The 22946-nt window shown below is 49.0% G+C and overlaps 1 protein-coding gene across 5 annotated transcripts; it reads left to right on the top strand.

Annotated features, from left to right (window-relative positions):
* Positions 1-890: 890 nt before the first annotated feature.
* MFSD10 (major facilitator superfamily domain containing 10) lies at positions 891-21508 on the top strand. 5 transcript variants are annotated; one of them, XM_063310838.1, is made up of 12 exons: positions 892-1144; positions 3821-3917; positions 4631-4734; positions 8749-8907; positions 10677-10865; positions 13054-13162; positions 15089-15191; positions 15694-15802; positions 17665-17755; positions 19449-19496; positions 20904-20993; positions 21202-21506. In XM_063310838.1, the coding sequence occupies exons 1-12, from the start codon at positions 989-991 to the stop codon at positions 21306-21308; spliced, it is 1362 nt and encodes a 453-aa protein (XP_063166908.1). In that variant the 5' UTR covers positions 892-988; the 3' UTR covers positions 21309-21506. The 5 variants fall into 5 exon arrangements, with proteins under 5 accessions (XP_063166909.1, XP_063166908.1, XP_063166910.1 ...); XM_063310840.1 differs by having other exon boundaries at positions 1022-1144; positions 4663-4734; XM_063310841.1 differs by lacking the exon at positions 892-1144 and adding an exon at positions 3541-3631 and having other exon boundaries at positions 3759-3917; positions 4663-4734.
* The last annotated feature ends 1438 nt before the right edge of the window (positions 21509-22946 follow it).

Here is a 22946-nt window from a genome sequence, read left to right as displayed (position 1 = left end):
AGCACCCGGGGGTCCTGAGCCAGCCCCACTTTGGGGTAGTGGGGAAGGTGCAGGCCTAGGGGCTGGGAGACTTGGGCTCTAGGACCCCCAAAGCCACGCTGGGTTGTGGGGTGCGGTTTCCAGAGATCAGCCTTCAGGGAGGGACCAGTTGTCCATCCAGGGAGCCAAGGGCCGGCCAGCCCCCCTCCCCCTGCACCAAGGACATCGCCCAGCCCAGTAACAGACTGTCTGCGGGAAAACCACCAGGCCCAGAGACCACCAAGGAGCCCCCTTTGCTTGGTGATGCCCTCGAGCGCCTCACCTGTGCTCCAGCACGTCCCCGGAAGGCCTTGGCTAGCCCATCCCAGCCCTCGCTGCCTCTCCTTTCAAAGGGACTGTCGCATCCCCTCCAAGAACGCTTTGGCCCATCCCGGGTTTTATGCCTGTTTTCCAGCCATCCTTGTCAGTTTCTGGCCTTTTCATTACGATTCTGCTTTTATGCCTTTCTGGACTGTATTCTTCCTTATTTATTTGTTTATTGGTGACATTTATCTAACCCTGTGAAACTGACCAGACCTGAGGCACCTTTCTGCATTTACAGGATGAAAACAAAGATGAAAAGTTGGGGGGAAAAAATTGGTTAAAATAGTAACTAAAATAAGGCTAAAAATGGCATTGCAGTCTACACCTGGTCCCCAAAGATCTTCCAGAAGAGCTACCTTTCCCACAGCTTCCAGGTGGGGTGGGGGCCCTCCGCACTTGGTGGGGCTGAGGGTTCAAGCAGGGGAGATGCTTCAGAGAACACCGGCCACCAGGCTCCTCCTCGGCGGGGTCAGACGGGCCGAAACGCTGGGGAAAGGCGCTCGCTGGGCACTCTGGCCTGAACGGGGGTGGGGTGGGCTTGGTGGGGAGCGGCTGGCCCTGAAATTAGGTGGGCCTTTCCTCCCTCTCGCTGCCTTTCTCCAGAGCACGTTCACAAACGGAGCTGGCGAACGGACTCCTGCGGAAGATGCCACGGGGACCGGGCAGAGAGGCCTGTGGCGCTGAGGACGGTTCCTCCCACATCATCCTCGTGGTGTTCCTCTCGCTCCTGATCGACCTCCTGGGCTTCACCCTGATCCTGCCCCTCCTGCCTTCGATCCTGGATCATTACAGCAAGAGCGACGTAAGTAAGAACGCCTTGTGCTTATCAGAAGTACTTGTGTGTACTAGCAAGGATGCATCAGTGTAAAATTAATTTAAGTTAGGCTCTGCAGGGTTGAGTGAGCGAGCCCCCCTTTGGCACCTTTGCCCTGAGCACATGGGGAAGCCCCCCTTCTTATGCAGGCTCTTGGGAATGGCCTTCAGTTTTCCAGAGACCCCCAGAATTGCAAGCCTTCAGCACTTGGGTCCTTTCAAGGCCTGGGGGTGGGGTGCTCGCAGCAAGGGCTGGACAGCCGCAGAAATGCAAGGTTACACGTGCAGGGGATCTCTCTGTGCGACCTCTCTCTGCAAAGATGCCAACCGTGGGTAGGGGCAGGGGTTGTCCTGCAGCTGTTCTGCCCTGGGGAGCCCTCAGCGTTGGATCAGCTCCTTCAGAAGAAACGCTGCCTGTCCTGGGCAGGTGGGCCTGGGAGCGGCAACCTTCTGCTCCACGGAGGCCTGGAGGATCCCTCGGGGCCTCCAGAGACAGACCCTGAGCTGCGCCGCCTTTCCTGTGAGAGAGAGCTGCATCTCATCAGGGTACTGGCAGAAAATCCTGATGCCACAAGTTGTGATGTCTGCTTGCAGTGGCTTCGTGGAGCTACAAATTGCACTGGAGACAAGATGGGATCTTGCGTAGTTCTGGGCACAATGGCTGGGGAGTGTAGAAATGATCCTAGCCTCCTCTCGGAGAAGTGATCTTGCAAGACACCCCAGTTAAAGGGATCAGAAGTGGTTGAGAAGCCAGGTCAGTAATGCCCTTATCGGAGCGAGCAAGGCTATTTTAGCCCCATCATGTCCACACCTTCGGACGATGTTGAGTGAATTTTAATCAAACAAAGAAGTGCTTCAGCATCCACTAACTTTTAATAAATGAATAAGTTAGTTCTTCTTTTCAAACAGTTGTATTGGTTCTGTTCTTAATTAACCATAAGTTTGTTTAGGGTATCACATGGAAGGCATTATGGTTAGATTGCTGTTTTATAAATATTTTAATCATTTAAAAACAAGTAATTCTGGTTAAGAACTGCAGCACTGTGGTGAAGCTTTAATTGTGATGGTTTTAGGTAGTGTTTTAAAAACCTGTACCTTAACCGGGCAGCAGCAGAGGCACAATGAAGAAATGCTGACGGGCGTGACTGGGTGCTCCCCAAAGGGCCGGGCTGGCAGGACCTGGGTGGTGGGCGTGGGGAGTTTTCACAAGTGCCTGTTCCCCAACACGATGGCATTTCTGCAACTGGCGGAGTGCTCTTACCGAAGTTTTTAGTTCTGTGTGCTGCCTTGAACGTTTGATCCAAATCTAATGTAATCTGGCCATTCATCAAAGTGGTGGGCAGCATATGGAGCCCTTCAGCAGAAGCAGATGGTGGGCACGGGTTGCCTAATTGTGGAAGTTAAAATAAGGAAGTATCCCAACGTCTCAGATGCTCGGGTTGCAGCTGAAGTAGGGTGTCACAATCCAGGCAGGAACAAGCCAAGCGGAGCAAGGCAACGTGGCTGCTGTTTGCTGACCTTGCAGCAAACACACCCAGAGTTGTAAGGCCAGTCCTACAGCCCATACCTGAAAAGCACATGCACAAATCCTTGCCCAAAGCCAACACATGCCTCCTCGTCACGCAACCAAAGAGGGCATCATGCCGGCTGGCACAGAGCAGCCCTCCACAGAGTGGCTCCCTGACTCCTCAGGCACCTCTGCAGAACTGCCCCATGGCCCCCACTCCGCCAGAAGAGCGCCTGCCCGGCCAGAGGAGAAATGCACCCAGGCCTGCCAAGATGGCAGGCAGAGCTATCCCCCGGCTCCCGCACTCTTGCTTTGCAGCGCAATACAGGCGTGTCGAGACAAGACACAAGCTTGCCGTAGTGGCTGGAGCAGTGCGGGGGGTGGGGGGCTCCTGCCGTCCACCCTGCCCTGCAGAGGTTGCCCTCTGGGGCAGAGGGGATATGACTGTGTTTGAAATGCTTTTTCAGGGGAGAGGCGGGTGCCTCTGGGCCTCACGCCCAAACCTCACCTTTTTGGATCAGGAAAGTCATGGATCAGCATTTTTCACATATTCGTGGGATGTCTAATTGGAAGGAAGCGCGCTTCAACGCAGCCCAGTTTCCTGCTTCTCCAAAGGGGAGATCGAATCCCTGCACCATCCAATCACAGGAAGATTTCAGCATTAATAAATCTGCTATCCTCAACATGCTACATCTTTTATTCTGTCTGTGTAAAAGAATAATCTCTGCCTGAGTTACACGATAGGGTGAAGAATGAGCGTTTGAAAGTCAGTCAGTCTGAAATACTGGAAGAGTTGATTAAAAAAATCTAATGTTTCTGGTTTCCATGGGGGCTTTGTCAAAAAAATACCATTGGGACTTAAAAGACCTGTTTCTGAAACTGTTACAGAAGAACCTGCTTTATCAGAGACCTTCCCTAGTGTTTCTTTTCATTCCCTCGAAAAAAGTGATTCCTACAGAAAGGAAAGAGGTTTATTTATTTATTTATATTTCAAATTTCCATCACCAAAAAGGGGACTCTGGGCAGTTCACAATCGAAGTTAAAACACATACATTACAATATAAATACTCTATAAAATAAAATAAAATAAATAAAGGTTGGAGCAGGAGATGGTGCCCGTCATTCCTCCTTGGGCCAATTCCTTTCCTTCTTCCCCAGGATGGGCTATACAGCACAGTGCAAGCTGGCGTGGACTGGTTCAGCAGAAGCCTTGGCATCCCGCCCGAAAGGAAGTACAACAGCGTTTTATTTGGAGGTAGGAAAGACCCTTCAACGCAAGATAAGGCCTAGATTTATTCCTGGTCTGGAGAAACCTCGGTCTGAAGCGTGCTTTAGGTCTTGGGGAGGGATCCCTGGCCTGGCTGGTGGTCCTCCCCCTCCCCTCCTCTCCCCTCCCTGCTGTTGGAGGAGCTGGGCAGGCTCCAGATGCAAGTGGCACCCGATGGGGGAGCCTGCACCACCCACCTCTTCCCCCAGATTTCTGCCTCACCCAGGAAAAGCTGAGGCCAAAAATAGGGAGGAAGAGGAGCCCCCCAGGCAGAGCCGCAGAACGTCAGTCAGGGAGGGCAGAGGCGAGCAGAGGGCCAGACACGGCCTTGCTCTTCCGAGAGGGGGATGTGGTGCGCCTAGTGCCCCGTGGCAGAAAATGCCTTGGACAAATAGCAGGGAAATGTTTGGGTGTGGCAGGAAGCTTGGAACAGGCTGGCCGCTAAGAGAGGTCTCTTTCTCCCTTGGAGTGCGACCCTGTTAACATGCTGGGAAAGGCAGGGAAGGCCACAGCTCTGGAGTGAGTTGACCTGTCGAGAGACATTCTTCCTCGCATTCACAGTTGACCCTTTTTAGAAGCAATGCCTTAAACACTTTATTAGTGAGAAAAGAAGGAGTGTAACTTAAGTTGTGGCCAGTGGGCAGTAGACTCCCTGTGATTCCCCCAGTGCCTCCCCATGTCCTGCGATCCATCTTTTTCAGGTCTCATCAGCTCCCTGTTCTCTCTGCTTCAGTTTCTGGCCTCGCCACTCACCGGGGCTGCCTCGGACTCCTTCGGGAGAAGACCGGCCCTGCTGGCCACCGTGGTACGTTGGGCTGCGGCGAGGGAGGGGCGAGGGCGGTACAGGCACGGTTCAGCAGCCCCGGCAGCCTCGCGCTCTCGACCTGTGTGAAGGCTGTATAGTGGATGGGATGCGTAGGGGGAGGGCAATGCAGCAGCATAGCCTTAGCAAGCAAGAAAGAAAAGAAAAATGCCCGGAAATTGAGACAGGTAGTCTTCCTTTAGGGACCACGATTGGGACGGGCAATTCTGTTGCGAAGCAACACGTTAAGCAAGACACCGCATGACCACAACAGACTTACAATCTCACTTCCGCCACAATCAAGTGAATCACCCATGGTTGTTAAGGGAGACATCACATGACCGCACCGTGTGATTTTACACCGGCCTCTCCATTGACTCTGCTTGTCCGAAGCCGGCCGTGAAGCGTGCAAATGGCAATTGCGTCACCGCGGGGACGCTGTGACAGTTGTAAACGCCTGCCAGTTGCGAAGCACCTGAATCGCAATCCCATGACTGCGGGGACTCTGAGACAGTCATAAGGGCAAAGACTGTTTGTAAAGTTACTTTTTTAGTGCCATCATAATTTCGAACGGTTGCTAAACAGGGCAGTTGTTAAGCAAGGACTACTGGTATTGCAACTAATTCAGTCCTCCCCCAGTTGACCAAAGTGCAGAAAAGGCTGCCTCCTCACACTTCTGCCAAAAAAGGACCTATTCAGGGTAGTCCGTAGCATATATCTGAATCCACTACTGCGAAGGAGGGATCGCTTTCTTTCCAGTTTTGTTCAGCCAGACTCTGCCATCCAGTAACTTCAGTTCCCGCTGTGTCCTGCACTCTGGGATAATGAAGAACAGCCTTAGTTTCCTTTTGGGTAGCGTGCTTCAAGTGCAACATTATCCGTCCTCGGCTCTTTTCTCAGTCCTGTGATCCTCCTCGTGGCCCTTTTGGCAGCTGATCTGAATCCCCGTCCGGTGTGGGGCCAGGACTGGACAGGGTCCTTGAAGTGGCGTCTGGCTAATGCAGAGTAGAGTGGAACCCCTTAGTTCCCCTGACTTGGGTATTTCTGCTGATGCAGCCTAAAACTTCCTTCCTTCCTTTATTTATTTATTTATTTATATTTATATTTATTTTCTATCCCGCCTGTACTATTTTTATAAATAACTCAAGGTGGGGAACATACCTAATGCTCCTTCCTCCTCCTGCTTTCCCCACAACAACCACCCTGTGAGGTGGGTTGGGCTGAGAGGGAGGGACGGGCCCAAGGTCACCCAGCCAGTTTTCGTGCCTCAGGCGGGACTAGAACTCACGGTCTCCTGGTCTCTAGCCCAGCGCCTTAAGCACTAGACCAAAACTTTATCAATTTTTCAGTCACATTGCACTGCTATCAACGACCCTTTACTATTCACAAGCGATGTGCGTCTCTGACAAAGAACAGCCAGTCCCTCTACCGTCTATCAATCTTATGAGTCTCTCTCAGACTTCCCACCCTTTATTGATGGCAATAAATCTTGATTCTGCAGACACTCAGCCCTGCCTTCAGGAACTAGTGAACAGGCTTGACACACCTAGAGAAGTGGCTTTATTGTGGACGAGAAGGAAGTCATACAGCTCCATGAGAAAGTATTTGCTCTCTTATGGATATTTTAAACATTTGCCTGTCTTTGCAACTGAATGTTGCCAGAGCTTCTGATCTATGAGGGAGAAAGAATGGCAAAGTTTGGTGCTGGTTTCATATATTTCTTAAAGTCACCCAACATGCAGTGTGTCTACACGAAAGTCACCACCCCTTTTGACCAAGCACCTGGCTGCATCGCTTTTTGCTGCAATAACAACAAATAAGATGCTTCCTGGAGTTGGTGATCAGTGAAAGAATGTGGTGTGATTAAAAAATAAAACCTGACCTGGATTTAAATTCATCTTAATCATATTTATCCATCTAACTCTAGATTGCTTATCTTAATGTCCTTCATATGCCACAAAAGCGAAGTTAAATTTAAATGTATTAACAGGGAAAGTTGCTACAGCTAGACACACTCAAAAATCTTAAGTTCTACAGCAGTAGCTTTAGAACTAAGTTTTAGAGTCCAAGCTTTCTAATTATTGGTTAAAATGTGTTTTTGTGCAGCTTAAAATAAAATGTATTGGACACTGAATAATTAAAAGTATTAAAACATACAAAGAAGGAGTAGAGATACTTGTATCTAGTCACATACTTTATTTGATAATTAAGAGCCAGTTTGGTCTAGCGGTTAAGGCAACGGGCCAGAAACCGGGAGGCTGTGAGTTCTAGTCCTGCCTCAGGCCTGAGAGCCGGCTGGGTGGCCTTGGGCCTGTCCCTCCCTCTCAGCCCAAGAGCCAACCAGGTGTGGTATGAGAGTTCTAGTCCCGCCTCAGACCTGAGAGCCGGCTGGGTGGCCTTGGGCCCGTCCCTCCCTCTCAGCCCAAGAGCCAATCAGGTGTGGTATGAGAGTTCTAGTCCCACCTCAGACCTGAGAGCCGGCTGGGTGGCCTTGGGCCCGTCCCTCCCTCTCAGCCCAAGAGCCAATCAGGTGTGGTATGAGAGTTCTAGTCCCGCCTCAGACCTGAGAGCCGGCTGGGTGGCCTTGGGCCCATCCCTCCCTCTCAGCCCAAGAGCCAATCAGGTGTGGTATGAGAGTTCTAGTCCCGCCTCAGACCTGAGAGCTGGCTGGGTGGCCTTGGGCCCGTCCCTCCCTCTCAGCCCAGCCCACCTCACAGGGTTGTTGTGGGGAAAATAGGGGGAAGGAGTAGTAGGTATGTTTGCCACCTTGAGTTATTTATAAAAATAATAAAGGTGGGACAGAAAATAAATAAATAAAATAATTATGGCTTAAGGTTTGTTCCCTATAACTCTCAGTACCCCCATCTAGTGGGTACTTGAAGAGTTGCTGCTGCCTGGCAGAGCCAGGTGTTTCCTGCTCATGGACCAGATAACGTCCAAGATGCCTTCCGGCTGTCTTTTTATTCTTTTTCTTTTTCTTCTTTTTTCTTTTTTTCCAGATCAGGCGTAGTTTCAGTTCAGTAGGATCATTCAAACGATTCAGATTCTGTTCCAGGTTGGACAGTTAAAACTTCAGTCTATTATATTTTATTTATCACATTTGTATAGCTGCCCATCTCACCTAGTGTCTCTGGGCGGCATACATCATAAAATAAGATATGTAAAAAGCATTAAAAACCACAATGTAAATTAAAAAGATAAAAACAAGGTAAAAGACAAAATGGTGGCAAAATGTACAGAGCGGGCCTGCAAGGAACTGTCCCACAGCCATCTGGCAGGCTCCGCTCCATCATGGGATCCCCAGGCTAGTTGGCAGAACCATTTGGGGGGCCCTCCGGAAGGCCCGCAGGGCCGGGGCCAGCCTTGCCTCGGAGAACGACGTTCCCAGGCAGGGGCCGTGGCAGAAAAGGCCTTCTTCTTAGGCCCTGCCCGGTAACGCTCCCCGGTCAACGGGACCTACAACATGTCTCTCCCACTGGACCTGAAGGGAAGGGCGGACGTAACCGGGGAGAGGCGGCCACTCTGATACTCCGGCCCCGCACCACGGGGGGCTTTAAAGGGCAAAAGCAGCACCTTGAATTGGACCCGGAAGCAGACCGGCAGCCACTGCAGCTCGCAGAGCAGGTGTGTGACGTGTGCAATTCTTGAAGCACACCTAACTGCATGCACCGCTGCATTTTGCACCAGCTGAAGCCTCTGGATACTCTTCAAGGGCAGCCCCATGTGGAGCGTGTTATACCTGGGAGGTGACCCGGGCATGAGTGTCTGAGTGGAGCCTCCAGATCCAGGAATGGGTGCAACTGGCACACAACACAAGCCTGTGCAAAGGCCCTCCTGGCCACGGCTGCCACCTCCCTCTCACCAGTCTCGAGGTCAGGTTGGATTCACCTGCCTCGCACAATCAGTTTTCTCTGAATGGAACAAACCCAGACGCTGCACGTTCTACACACGTTCCGGAAGCTCCCCTGCCTGACGGGCGTGCGTATGAGAATCCCAACATCTCTCTTCTCTCTGCAGCTTGGCCTGATAGCATCCTATTCTCTGTGGGCCATTTCCAGGAGCTTTGAACTCTTTCTTTGCTCCAGAATCATTGGTGGAATAAGCAGAGGGAATGTCAGCCTTTCCACTGCCGTCATTGCTGATTTGCAGTGTCCGAAAGCTCGAAGTAAAGGCATGGTGAGTCATTCTTGTATTTCAGAAATAGTGCGCTGGATTAGCCGCCTCCTTTGATAAAACTAGTTTAGTGGATGATGACGATAATGATGAATTATTGTGTCGACAATTTATATAGCCACCCAGCTCATTCTTACCACTCTGGCAACTACCAATTAACAACCACATTGAAAACCAACATAGAAAACCCAAAACCAGAGTTAAAAGGAAGTGTAATTTAGTTAGTTATTCAGTCAGTCAGTCAGTCATTCAATTTATATAGCTGCCCATCTCAAACCAGTGACTCTGGGCAGCTAATGTAAGAAGTCAAACAATTAAAACAATACAAAAAAAGTAAATATAAATAGCAGCCAAGAGATATTAAAATCCATCGGTGTCAGCACAACCAGGCACTGAGATAGGACATCCATGGCATCACTCAGACAGCCCGGGGTGGAGATATAAAGCTGGGTATCATCGGCGTTCAAAGAGCAGTGGTGTTATACGGGCACACCGTGGCATGCTCAAAACTGCCTGTACCTCTGCATTCTGGACCAGCTGCACTTTCCAGCTGCTCTTCACGGGCAGCCCCAAGTGGAGCATGTTGCCAGATCGAATGGGACGTGGCTAAGCCATGGGAATATGAGTGCACCAGAGAGATTTGGGCACTGACTCAGTAGTGGGGAGTGCTACCCATTCAGAGTCAAAGATGGGAAAAAATTCCAGATCCAGAGGGGCCCCTGACTCACAACCACTCAGTCTTGCCAAAGGTTGAGCCAAACATTCAGCCCAACTTCACAAACAGCGTCTGACGTCTGGTCATCTGTGGAGCAACGCCCCCGGGAGCCATCAGGGTCTCCCGGATAACAACAGCCCCCCAGCTGTGAATGAGGCTGCTTTGTTACAGGCTGACTGTGCATTCAGCAGCAGCAGCAGCTGGAAACCAGGGCCCCTTAGGCTCCAGGGACCAGGCATTGGGCTTGGAATTGGTACAGGACACTTCCCCTGTGAGCAGCCTGCCGTGTTGTTAAAAAACTGGAGTGTCTCAGCTGACTTGGGAAAGGCCATCCGTTCCTGGCCTAGTCAAAGTGTTGGGCCAGAAAGGGTGAAAACATTCATCTGTGGAAACCTTTCCGCCTTCTTTAATGTCACAAATGTAATTGACGGAGGAGCATCGAACATACTTGCTAAATTTCATCAAAGTTGAATTGGATTTGTTCCCCATAATAAATGTATTCCCCCAAACATTTATATTAACCTATTTATTTTAGCAAAGCTATATTTGGCTCACCAGATTGCATTTTTTCTACAGTATCTTTTTCCCTGAAAGCAATGCCCCTTTTAGGTGTGAAAAAGAGTTCTTATAAACCCCGTGCCATCAAGTCAAATCTTAGGTATAATTAAATTGTACATTATTTTTGTCTTTGAAATAATGGTCATCTTGGCATCATATCTGAAATAAAACTTCAGTTGAGTTGGCTAGAACTGTTTTTAAATGTTTGTACTTGGAGCAAAGAGCCCAAAAGCCCCGCATCTTGTCTCCTGCTGTTGTCATTCACCATGCATGACTAATGACTCCGGGGTTTATACAAGACACAAAGAAGGCAAAAGGCACCCACATTTTAAAAACGGCGCTGCTTTTGGGGTCACCCGAGGTTCCTGGTGGCCCTGGAGGACGTGATGGGGCGGCCGGGAGAAGCCGGCTCCGGGTTGGTTGCTCTGGGAGATCCTGTTGAAGAAGGCTGTGTGGGAATGTTGGCCAAAGGATGTTTGCTGAATCCTTTCCCCCACAGGCCATGATCGGCCTGGCTTTCTCCCTGGGTTTCACCCTTGGGCCGATGCTCGGGGCGTATCTTGCCCTGGAGACTGAGAAGGACGAAGTATTCTACGCGAGGTCTGCCGTCTTTGCTGCCATCTTCGCTGTTGCTGATTTTGCATTCATCTTCATCTGGTTACCAGAGACGCTCCCAGAGGAAAAACGGGTAATATGTTCTGAAATGGATCAGAAAACAAAACAGGTGGTGTCTTTTCTGAAGGATCATTAGGTCAAAATAGGAAAGGATATTGTCTTATCTCCTCCGTATTTTCAATATTGGCCAGAAGCCCTCTGTGCGTTGCATGCCAGGGAGAAGGCTTTGCAGCTAGGAATTTCCCCAGCATTTCCAGCATTAGATCCAGGCCACGGACACGTCCTCTCGTTCCCAGGAGAGCCTGGGTGGAAGCCAGGGCCTTGCCACGTGGTCCACACCTCTCACAAGAAAGTGGCTGTTTCAAGACGAAGAAGAGCCTGTTCCTTCCCTCTCTCTTCTGGGGCTCTGCTGTGAGGCGGAACTTCCTGGTTGCAGCCGGCTGTCCTAGAGAGAAAGCCGAAGGTGTGTGGGGTGCCATGTGGGCCAGCTTCATCCTGGGGGGGCATGTTCTCCCCACCCCAATGACCACCTTTGCCTGGAAGCTGTAACTGTTGGAGGGGCGATGTAACAGCTCTGCACGCTTAATGTTCCAAGGAGCTGTAATCCTGCTGGGGTGCCACTTGCACAGAGCCCCCTTGTGAGAAAGAGGGGCTCCCTGCCAACCCAGACACTGGGAGGGAGTTGAGCGTGGGTGGGCATGGGGCCTCTCTCCTCCCTTCCCCTCCCGCCCATCTCCACACGGTGAAGGAAGGAAAAGTCAGGTCACGGATAGATGTCTGTTCGATGATTCACCATAAGCAACTTGAGAGCCCTGGGCCGTTTGTTCACCCGCTGAGGCCAGTACTCTCTGTAGATCCAAAGTAACGGTCTGTACTGTACATCTTGAGAACCAGATGAAATATTACCTTTCCCCAATCAGATAAATAGCATACAACCCAAATGGAGATTTTTCTTCTAGATTGTGGGTGAGATTCTCCCAAAGTATGAAAGCTTATAGATGATAAAATAAATTTAAAAGGAGAAATGCATAGCGACCTCAAAATATTTGTCAAATGATTGAAAGAATGTATTTCCTAAAGAAGATAAGGAGATTGTTTTCTGTTCTATTGTCAGCTGATATTTGTAATAGTGTAGAATGGATTACTCTTTGATGTAAAAGCTTGCAGTAATAGCCAAAGTGATGAGTTATATGGAGAGCAAGTCTATGAAGAATGAAGAATGAAAAGAGTTCACATTCATCTGCTGGAACTAGTTGATAGAAAATGGAAGCCAAAGTTTCCTCTCCTTTTTGGTGCACCAGAGGAAGCACATGAGCCATCAGGAGGAAGTGGCATTCCTGCCACATAACTTGTAGTTGTTGTGACACCCAAACACAATCACTGGTCCACAGATGCCTTCACATGTTCCTTTTATAGCAACTCTATTTGTTTCCTTCTAACTTTGCATAAAGTTGAGTCACTCAGGAAAACAAGGTGCCTCTAAGAAACATGCACAAACCCCCAAAATGTTCCAAAAAGAGTTCCATGGGCAGACACATGGCTGTATTAATGTATTTAAAAAATAGATAAATAATAGTTATACTTATGGATGGCTCAGGTCCTGACTGACTCTGGCTGCTTCCAGAAAAGCTAAGCATGGGGTTGGACCTTGGAAGACATTTTATGGCCCATATACACACTTACCTAGAGCTGGAGGTTGAAAAAACATCCTGGAAGAAGGCCGTGGCAACCCCCTTCTTTCACTTGACGGGCATGGATTTATTTTCTGAGGATAGGACAAGAACCGCTGGGTGGAAGCTTGATATAGGAAGGAATTTTCTGTCTGTAAGAGCTCTTAGGTAGTGGGACATCCTGCCTCCTGGAGTCGTGGGCACCCTTTACTGGAGGTTTTCAAGCAAAGGTTGGGATTGTCTAAGGATTTCTGACAGGGCAGGAGGTTGAGCTAGAAGACCTCCAAGATCCCTTCAACCCTATGATTCTCTGCCCCCAAGAAAACTAGAACAAGGATTACCTTACCTTGTATACAATTTGAGATGTCTGTGCTGGGCTTGCTTAGACTACACAGCCTATGTTAAAATGTTCCAGGTTTTCTTAAAGTATATTGATCAATAGCATGTAGATATGTACATCTGAAGTTTGTTGTAACTGGTTATTTGGGTAAACTTCCATTACATGCAGGACTTGAGATATAGTTGTGTGAGTGGGTGGGTGGGGGAACTCCCTTCAGCCTCAACACCACCTCTTTCTTACGTCTTGGTTAGGTGCCCTCCGTGATATCTGGCTTTAAGTCCGCATTCAACCTGATCAGTCCCTGGGCCTTATTCCAGTTCTCTGCGATACGCCAGAAGATGGGAGGCCCCTCCAGAGACAGCAAGTCTTTTACATTTTCTATTCTAGTGTTTCCTTTTATTTGACTCCTTTAGAATTCAGTTGGGTTCTCCTCTGGAATGATCCTGCAAACCTCTCTGTTGTAAGAGAACCTTGCATGTCTGAATGTCCTTCCCCCCTCCCTCATTTTATCTTCTTGTGAAGTGGGGAGGGGCTTGTCTGAGATGTTTTCTCAAGTTATTTTCTTGGCCCAGACTCAAGCCCCTACAAGCAGAGTATCTGTCAGTTGCCTTGGTAGCGGCCTTTCCTCTGGTCCTTCAAAGTCACTCCCTATGCCCTCTGCAGCACCCCACAAGTGAGGGGCCATGGGTGTGACCTCTCCCGCCATCAACACTGACAGGAACAGGCTGGTGAGGAAGGGAGCGGACCAGGGCAGCGCAGCGCCTCCCATTCCCAGCCCTTGTAGCCAGTCCAGTATTGAAGCCCGCTTAGATGTACCACCCCACCCCACCACTGCCAAAAGTCATCAACAACTGTGGCCAGTGTCAAACCATGGCCTGAAGCCCAACCAGAATGGCTCCAGTTTTCTTAAAGAACCAGCTGGTCATGAACTAGTAAAACTTTAACAGTAAGATTGTATGTGTCCTAACAGCCAGAAACCACGCTGAGACAAGGAATAGGTCTCTAGTGTTTTATTACTGCTACATTAGACAGAAAATCCTAACAAACTGAAGAAGCGTGGGAAAACCCAGACAGATAAACCCCAAAAGTCAAGGCGGGTCTGATCTGTGTCTCTTTGAATGGCTGCTTAACTCCTCAGTACTACGCATGCGTTTTCCCCCCTGGATAGGGGCCCCCTCCTGCTCGCCATCAGTACTCATGACAGTATGGATTGAATATGGCAGATCACGTCTCTTCAAAGAGGGACGTCAACAAAGCTTATCTGGGCCCAATTCCCAAACGACTGCTTGACTGTCGGAATGGATACTCAGCATCTCGGTGGGCACTGATGATCTCCTCTTGCTTCCCTGTCTTCCACCGGCTCTCTCTTCGTGTACCCCCTTCTTTCCCCATTGGCTCTCTGGCTTTCAAGGGAGTAGCAACGCACCCTTCCTTTGCCTTCTGACAGAACTGACTCCCCTTTCATCACTCACCCTGTCACAGAAGCACAGGGAACATTTTTGACTGTGCAGCTGCTGAAGGTAGAAAAGGGTTATGATGTACGGAAGCTGCCGAGAGGCCTGTGCCTTGTCAGCAGTAACAAAACCTGTGGCATGTGTGGCAGCGCTGGGAGAGATCCTGTGCAAAGGGAGCAAAGGGTAGCCAGAAGGCCAGATGCCCGCTAGGAAGAGTGGGGTGGGCCTTCCTACAGCCTGCAACTCTTCCCCCATCCCTGGCCTCCATCGGTTGGCTGGTAGCGTCCACCATTTTCTTGGATTTCATGGAGTCAGAGGAAGAAGACGGGCCAGCAAGGAGTGGGAGGACCGTGTGGCCACACGGTGGCTTTCATCCAGCAGAGGCAGATGGCAGAGGCAAGTGGAATCCCTCCCAGACAGCCGAGCTGTCAGCTGGTGAGGAGGTGCCCGATGCTGCATGGCGAAGCAAGGCAGCCAGAGGGAAGAGCAAGCCCAAAGATGGTCCCTAGAAAGACACGTTGACTGGTTTCCTGTGTTTCCCAGGACAAGGATGGGGGTCAGGACAGCATCAGGAACCTCACAGAACCGGGCTGTGTCGGAAGGAGCCGTTCACCATCTTGCCCAATGTCCCTGTTTCCATCTTTACCCTGCCTGGCTTGCAAACAATAATTTGGAAGGAATGATAGGACTAATCTCCTAACTGACAGAATTCCTGACCCTGATCTCACAATTCCAGATCTGAAGCCAATCCCGTCCAGGGTTTGCAAAGAAGAGAGATTTTGTTGATGCTCTTGTTTACAAATAAGCCTTGACCATTTTATTCTTTTAACAGGTCTCAAGATCCTGGGCCTGGTGTATTTCCTATACCTCTTCCTGTTCTCTGGTCTGGAATACTCTCTGAGTTTTCTTGTTCATCAACACTTCCACTTCAGCAGGTATTTCACAGGATCTGGCCTGCAAAACTCATCACCTTAAAAGGATAACCATTCTATCAATGGAATTTACTTTTATAAAATCAGTTTATTCAACTGTGTTGTGTTAAAGCAGTATTAGATTTCTCCTCCCATCTGCTCCTGCCACCAGTGATAAAATGGTCTCTGAGAGAAGGGAAAGAGAGTTATTTTCCTGGAGCCCCCATGGAAAGTCCCCTATATAGGAGCACACCCAGGCTGGAGGGAGACATTGTAAAAGATGCTCATTGGCAGTAGGAGTCTCATTGTGATGTTCCAGGAGCCACAGATACTCACTGTTGTACTTCCCAAAGAATGAGTGGGGTGGCGTGTCTGGATGACAAATCCTGAAGGTTGCAGGAGTTGGGGGGCTCTTCCATCGGGACCTGAGAGTTGGTGGTGCAATCCGTTCCCAACCCCAGCCAGATTTATCCAGGTGCTGCGGCCGCTGAGCGTGCATTTCAGCTCTCCTCTTTCCTGCCTCCAGTTTGGACCAAGGGAAGATGTTTTTCTTCATTGGAGTCACCATGGCTGTGATCCAGGGGGGCTACACTCGCCAGATTAAGCCAGGAGAAGAACTGAAGGTTGTTAAAAGGGTAAGCTGCTTTTTTAGCCCTTCAGATGACTGTATTTTCCTTATTTCAAGAACTCTCAAAATGAAATACTTTAATTCTGATGCTAAGCTCTGCATTCACTAGTGAGTGTCTTCAGAGCACGTGGACAAAAAACCCACAAAGTCACCAGTTCATTTGGTAAATGCTTCAGTTGAAATTATTTGTAACTTAGAGCACAGCTCTGGGCAGCTCACAACAACAATAATCCCCCCCCCCCCCGGAAGTAAAAAAAACATAGAAACCTGGCGCCTCAGCCACCCTCCTGAGGTGCCTCCCACAAACCATCCACAGGCCCCACCTCAGCCTGCCTGCCTGCCTGCCTGCCGGAAGAGAAGAGCCAGGTCTTTATCCTTCTGGAAGGCTATGATGGGGGGGGGGTGTCACTAAAAGGCAATGTTCAAGGGAAGGGAGCTGGAGTGGCCCACTCTATCCAACCTGCTGGGGTGGGCAGATGCCCTCAGGGAGAGGCAGTCCTGCAAATATCCTGGCCCTGTGCCATGTGGGGCTTTAAAGGTGATAACAAGCACCTTGAATTGCACCTGGAAGACAATTGTGAGCCAATGCAGCTTGTGCAACAGGAGGACCCCCAAATTGTGCACCAGCTCTGTCCGGGGAAGTGCAACTCCGTTGAGAACCAGAGATGACACATCCCCAGACCCGAGGGGCCGAAAGCCCAAAGCCACTCCACGTTGCTAGGGTTGAACTGGAGCTGATTCCTCTCCACCCAGAGCCTCACAGCCTTCAGGCAATGGGCCAGTACCTCAGCAGCATCACCTGACCAGCTAGGGGTGGGAATGTACCACTGAGTCTCATCAGCATATTGATGGTGCCACATTCCATCCCATCAAATGATCTCACCCTGTGGTTCCATGCAGATGTTAAAGACAAGGGGTAAGACACCCAACCTCTGAGGTACCCCACACTGTACAGCCTAGGGCTGGACCTCTCTCCCTACCGCCACCCACTGGAACTGGCCACAGAGAAAGGAGGAGAACCACTGCAAGACAGGGCCTCCCACTCCCAACCAAGCCGGTCCAGAAGGGTTCCGTGGTTGATGGTATCAAAAGCTGCTGAGAGAACCAGGATAATTCCACCATCTTCATCCTGAGCCCTCCAGAGGTCATCCACAAGCATGACCAATGCCACCTCGGTACTACAATCTGGCCTGAACTCAGACCGAAAAGGGTCCAGATAATCCACTCCATCCAGAGCCCTCTGGAGCTGCGGGCCACCCTCTCAGCAACATCACAGTGATGATGACCCTACCATTTCCTCAGGACTGACCAGCTTAAATTCATCCCAAATAGCCAAGCTCAGATGTGAATTGGCTCTGCCCAGCTGGGGTCCAACTCTGAACTAGCCCAGCAACATTCTTCGCACTGGCCCTGCAAGTGTCCTCCTGAAACAGGGTCAGCTGTCTGCAGACCCAAGAAGAGCAGAGCAGTAAGCTTGCTTTGCTGCCGTTATTGCCACAAGCTGAGTCCTAACGAAGGCTCTTACCTGTGCTCGGTCGGCCTCACTCTTTCTCTCCCTCCAGTGGTACTCTTGGCATTGCTTATGCCATTTCTTCTCTCAGAGCTCCTCAGTAAACCAGGGTGCTCTGTGAGATCTGCGGCCAGAGACAGTCCGCCTGGCTGTTCTCCACGGACTGGTTCAGAGTGGCTCCACAGTTGCAAACAGATGTTTGTGTTTCAGTTCCTGATGCAGAAGGAGTAGGTGGAAGTTCCCGTGATTGCAAAGAAGGCTGGGCCTGGTCAGTGGGATTTAGTATTTCACTAGGTGGTAACAGCCTACCTACTACCAATCATGAGATTTCTCACTCCTCTTTTGCTTTCTCTGGACAGGCAATAATGCTATCAGCTCCTGGTTTCCTTTTAACGGGCTGGAGCAATAATGTTATCATCCTTGGTACAGGGCTGCTGTTCTACTCTTTTGGTAAGTTTCTCAAACAAACCTTTTCAGCCACAAATCAAAATCAAGGAAAACATGCTATATCTAATTCATACAGTAGGTTTCTTCAGTTTATTACTTGAAGTCAATTAAATGTATTCAAATGTCTTTACATTTCACTGGCCATTTTCCTTGCTTATAAAATATAGAGGGGACTTACTACTAACTTCTGGGACCCTATCTTCTCTTGGATCTTTCCAATTTGTTTGGAATACCAGAAGATTATTTATAGTTTCCAGGAATCAGTACAGTAATTCTAGCAAGGCATATTTTGTTAAATTTGATCTGAGCTGTGACTAGTATTTATTTAAAAAGGACAAGAAATGAAGAGAATTGTATTGTTAGAAATTGTCCCTTGCTTGTGAGAAGATTAGCTTTATGGAATGCCGCTGACTGGTCCATTCTTAAGCCCGCCTTCCTCCTGGTGGATGTTGCTGCTGTTCAGTGGATGGAAAGAGTTGACTAGGGTAAATTTCAGTTTTTCTTAGAATTAAGAACTTCAGTTTTTCTTAGAACTAAGAGTTTCAACATAATAGGATCATTTTCTCTGGCCTTTCTGCCCTATTTCTTATCCTATTGATTAGAATTAAGTTTAATTGATTCTCTTCTGCATTTCTCCACCCCTCTGATGGAGATAGTTGTCAGCAGGACAAGTCAGGAATTTCCTGGAAGGACCATGCTTGGCAGAATTTAATATCAGGATAATTTATGTTTCTCATTGCTACAACTTAGTGCCAAAATTTGCTTTTGGAAGGTACCATCCATATTTTCTTGGTTAGTTGGGCAGGAGTAAACACCAACAAATTTGTTATTTTATTTGTTCCTCCAGTTATTTTAACCCAGGCACTCCGTATTGCATCACCAAGGTCATTGTAGCAGTTAGAGAAAGAGTACTAGTGGTCCTAGGTGACCTCTTCAATAGCATTTTTGCAAAAGCTGAAGGGGGCATGGCATGCAAATGAACGGGAGACCAACGCGTGGTCATTTATGGTTCTGACCTCTGGACTTTTATCTCCCCTCTGTTTGGCTTGGGCTGCTGTTTTCTTGAACTTACAGTTCTGGGGAAATGTTTGGAAGATGAAATACTTACCAGTGCTGAGATGGATCTCTTGAAATTTTGGAACTGATCCCTTTTCATAATGTTTGAAAATACATTTTCTTTCAAGAAAAGAAGAGTACATTAATAGCATGGCCGATGGTGATGTCAGGTTTTTAAAAATGCAGTAGATGGGACTGTGTAGAACATTTGAAAACGGTGCTTTGCAAGGCATGGTAGTATGAAGGAGACTGTCTCCTCACACTATTAAAGCAGCCGCTTCCTTTGCAAGGGTTGTGGGGCTGCTTCATCTGTGCACACCCACACCTGGAGAGTTGGCTGGGGCAACCTTCCAAAGGATGTGGCTGCTTTAACGCTTCAAGGAAAGGTGTTCTCTTGTAAACTCCTTGTACAGCACTAGTAACAGAGAAGTTAATTGGGATCCCAACCTGTAGGGAGAGGAAAGGATGCCAACTACTCGTATTCCAACCTTGAGATAAAATATAGAGCAAGTGGAATATTTGGTGGTGTGCCAGGTGAGGTGATGGGCTGGTCTGACAGGCTTGTAGTTAGAGATTCTCCCTTGCAAAGTTGCAGAGTTGCATGGGCACCTGTGTAATGGCGTTGTGTACCTTCTTGCAGCTGCAGCTGTGGTGGTCCCGTGCTTGTCCACGGCAGTATCCAGCTACGGTAAGCGAACTGCCTTCTGGTGCAACCTTGCTAGCTGTTGGGGCTGAATGGCGTATCTGCTGAGCTCGAGTTCTCTCATTGGCTGAAATGAACGGCCCACTGTGTGGCCTCTGTCCCTTGGAGAGTGAGCTCCACATTCAGGCACTTAATGAAGCACGAGAGAACGAAGGAGGTGCTTAGAGAAATGGAGCATTCTCTAGCTGTGGGAACAGCTAATTATTCATATAAATATTGCTGTGACTGCAGATTTTGAGAACCGTCACGAATCCGTCTTCTCTAAAGGTGTTTCTAGACCTGTGCATTAACAATTTCACAGGGCATCCAAAGGATCCTTAGATATCAGCCCACGTTCTTCATCTTCATAAGGATACCCAGTTCCACAAGGGGCGGGCGGGGAGGAGGGGGACAGGAGTTTGGACAAGGGCTGGGTGATTGTGGGCCCATAGTTCCTCAGCCCAACACATCTCACAGAATAGTTGTGGGGGGAAAATGGAAGAGGGAGGACGGAAAGGGAATGGGATATCAGTCTTCCAACTAAAGAAAGATGTGGCTATTCTGTCATGCTTCACTGAATCTGTGTTTTGGGGGCAGGGTGGACAGGTGAGCTTGGTGCCATAATGATGTGCGCTTTCCATCCTTGTTCACTCTCTAAACACATTAGGCAGTTCTAGAATGCAAATACTGATTTTATACAGATTTTTATTTTAAAAAATAATGTTTACATTGGAATTCTACAATCTTAAAATACTCCAAGTATAGCTAGTATTTTGAAATTTGCTCTGCACCTTGTTTCTATCTAGCTTAATTGTTTTGTTTCTGTACAACCATTGTTCTGCAAATATTATTTTAAAATTGAGCTCTGCGAACTAGAGATTTGTGTTGGATCTTCAGGCTTGTTCTGTGGTGAACTACACACACCTTTTCCGCTGGATATTGTTAAGATTATGAAAACATTTCTGTGAATAGCTATGCCAGCCTCACCCAAACGAACTTGCCACCGTGGATCCCTTGGCATGATGCAAACCACCCACCTGGGGCATGGAGAGAACGGCTGCTTTTCCTTTCAAAATCTATTGCACCGTCATTCCAGTGCTTTCACAAATATAGGCCTAACCATTTAGCAGGATTTTGCATTTCCTCTTATTTGAAGTGGGATTTCCTCTGTGATGCTTTGTTTTTCTTACTGAAAAAATGAATGAGCCAAGTGAGACGTATCAACGGTTGTTGCTTTGACCAATGAGGTATCTACTGCACAACCACTTTCTCCAGAGGAAAATTGCTGAAGATTTCAAGCAGCGAGAGCTGAATCTACCCAATGGCTTTATTTGCTCCCAAACTCAGTGTTTGGAAGAAGCAAAGGCAAAGCCTGGCAAGGAAACCGGCCTGAAGCTGCTCTTCTTTTCCCAGGACCGGACAGCCAAAAAGGGACTGTGATGGGCATCCTAAGGAGCCTGGGGGCCCTTGCCAGGGCTCTTGGGCCGGTGGCATCCGCAACAGGTAACTGGGATGGGCGGCAGCGTGCGGGCGCGTCCCTTGGGAGGAGGAGGCTTCCAGGGGGCAAAGCTGCCCGCAAATGAAATGCGCCTTCCCCATTCGAACGCTTTGGAAGGGAAGTCTGCCGGGCCGTTCTGGGTTTGCTTCTCACCCATCTCAGGAGGCATCCTGGGACTGCTCCAGCGTACTTAAAATGGCCTTTGGCTTGCAGTGTACTGGCTGGCGGGAGCCAAAGTTTGCTTCACTGTTTGTGCCTCGCTGTTCCTGCTCCCCTTCGGCCTGCTTCAGTTGATGCAAAAGGAAAGCAAAGAGGAGTAAACAGCTTTGGGAACTGAGGAGACATCAAGCTGAAGTAGCCAGCCGAGAAACCAGGCTGATACTGGAAAACCTAACTGCGGCAGTGGCACATTCTTCGTTGCCTCCCTACACAGTCTGTGCATTTATCTCTGTGGAAGTACCTTCTGCCTCCTAGTCTGGGTCTTTCTGTGGGAGTATGGGTGGCGGGTGGGGGCAGGGACAGTATCTGAGCCCTGAACAGAGCAGTAACCCATGAAAAAGGGCCTTCTGATTAATCTGCCTTTCTGCAAATGCGACTGTTATGGGGCATGCTTGCTCAATCCACTGCTCATAACCCTATGGCCCGGGGTCCTCCTCCTTCCAGCTGGAAAAAAGCCCAGGGACATTTCCTTGTTCAAAACAGGATGCTCACACACACCTTTCCTGGTTTGCCTGCAAGGTCTTTCCTGTGAGGCAATGAGACCCAAATGATGCCCTCTTTGGGTGACCCAGCCTCGGATTGTTACTGCACCTGCCCCACAGGCGTCTTCCCATTTTTTCCTTGCCTTCACCTGGATTGTGCTTTTTCCTCCTGTCCCTGTTGTGCCTCCTACCGCCTTTGACTCCTTCGTACCTTAATTTTGTCTTAGTTCTCCTTTTTGCTTTCTGGGTACACAAACCAAAGAAAGTCCTCTCCCCTTTTTGGTGCATGGGCTCTGAGGAAGGAGAGGAAAACTCTGCCTGGTGGATTACTGCAACTGCTGAAGATGCGGGCCTCTGAAGGGTCCCAATCCCTGGGGCAGAATCACTGGCTTAGCCAAGGACCAGGGAAAGCTCTGCCATTCTCAGGTTGCTCCACGGAGGTGCCACAGAAGAAAGATGCCATAACGACCCCTTTCAACAGAGGCAAGAGCTGCTCACAAGAAGGCGATGCACTGCTGGGTTCTTGGCCAGTTTGCTCCTAAGATGTAGGAGTGATTTGCTTGGAGGACTGAGGCTGTAACTCCCCCACCATCATTCTCATGTGGGGAAAATGGTGGGGTGGGGTGGGGTGTTGGCAGTCAGGCCACTTTTTTAAAATGCTAAGGTAAATCTCATTGAACATGGAAGAGCAATTTTTGGTACACAGACCCACCTGCCTCAGAAAAATAAGACACTTTCTCTTCAAAATGTAAAAGCGAGGCAACTTTTTTTAAAAAGGAAGTTCTTCTAAAACTAGCATACATTCTCAGCCTTCCAAGCATGAGATCTTAGAAAGTTTAAATATTGGGTCCCCAGATCCTTTCTTTCAATGCCTCAAATCGGTTCCCATTTTGCATTCAAATCATTATTCCAATTCAGGATGTGGAAAAAAAAGGGTGATTGAGGGACACAGAGACCCGTTTCTTAAATTTGATCACTTCTAATAATATCACCCTACTTTCCTGTTTTTCCCAGGGAAGACAGACAGACAGAAGGGGAGGTGGGCAGACAGACAGATCAGCAACATGAGCTTCTGTGCGCTCTCTTCCCAAATACCACCTTTGCTCCAGGAAAATGTTCTTTCTCAGTGAAGAAGCCCTGATAGACATTCCTGGCAGCTCTGGATGGAAGTGTCCCTTTCTGGAGAGAAACAATTCAACAATGACTAAAGGTCACTCCATGAGACACCTGGACTGGCCCTGAGGCCTCCTCCAGGAT

Source organism: Candoia aspera, chromosome 8 (assembly GCF_035149785.1).
Source record: "Candoia aspera isolate rCanAsp1 chromosome 8, rCanAsp1.hap2, whole genome shotgun sequence".
NCBI classification, from domain to species: domain Eukaryota; kingdom Metazoa; phylum Chordata; class Lepidosauria; order Squamata; family Boidae; genus Candoia; species Candoia aspera.
This window is presented reverse-complemented; position numbering and strand designations above follow the sequence as displayed.

What these genes read in the sequence shown, in the direction of transcription:
- MFSD10 (XM_063310838.1), top strand. Translation starts at nt 989, where the DNA reads ATGCCACGGGGACCGGGCAGAGAGGCCTGTGGCGCTGAGGACGGTTCC. An exon ending in CGCTCCCAGAGGAAAAACGG is followed by an intron (nt 10,866 to 13,053) that starts GTAATATGTTCT and finishes CGTCTTGGTTAG; the next exon opens with GTGCCCTCCGTGATATCTGG. An exon ending in GGGAGGCCCCTCCAGAGACA is followed by an intron (nt 13,163 to 15,088) that starts GCAAGTCTTTTA and finishes TTCTTTTAACAG; the next exon opens with GTCTCAAGATCCTGGGCCTG.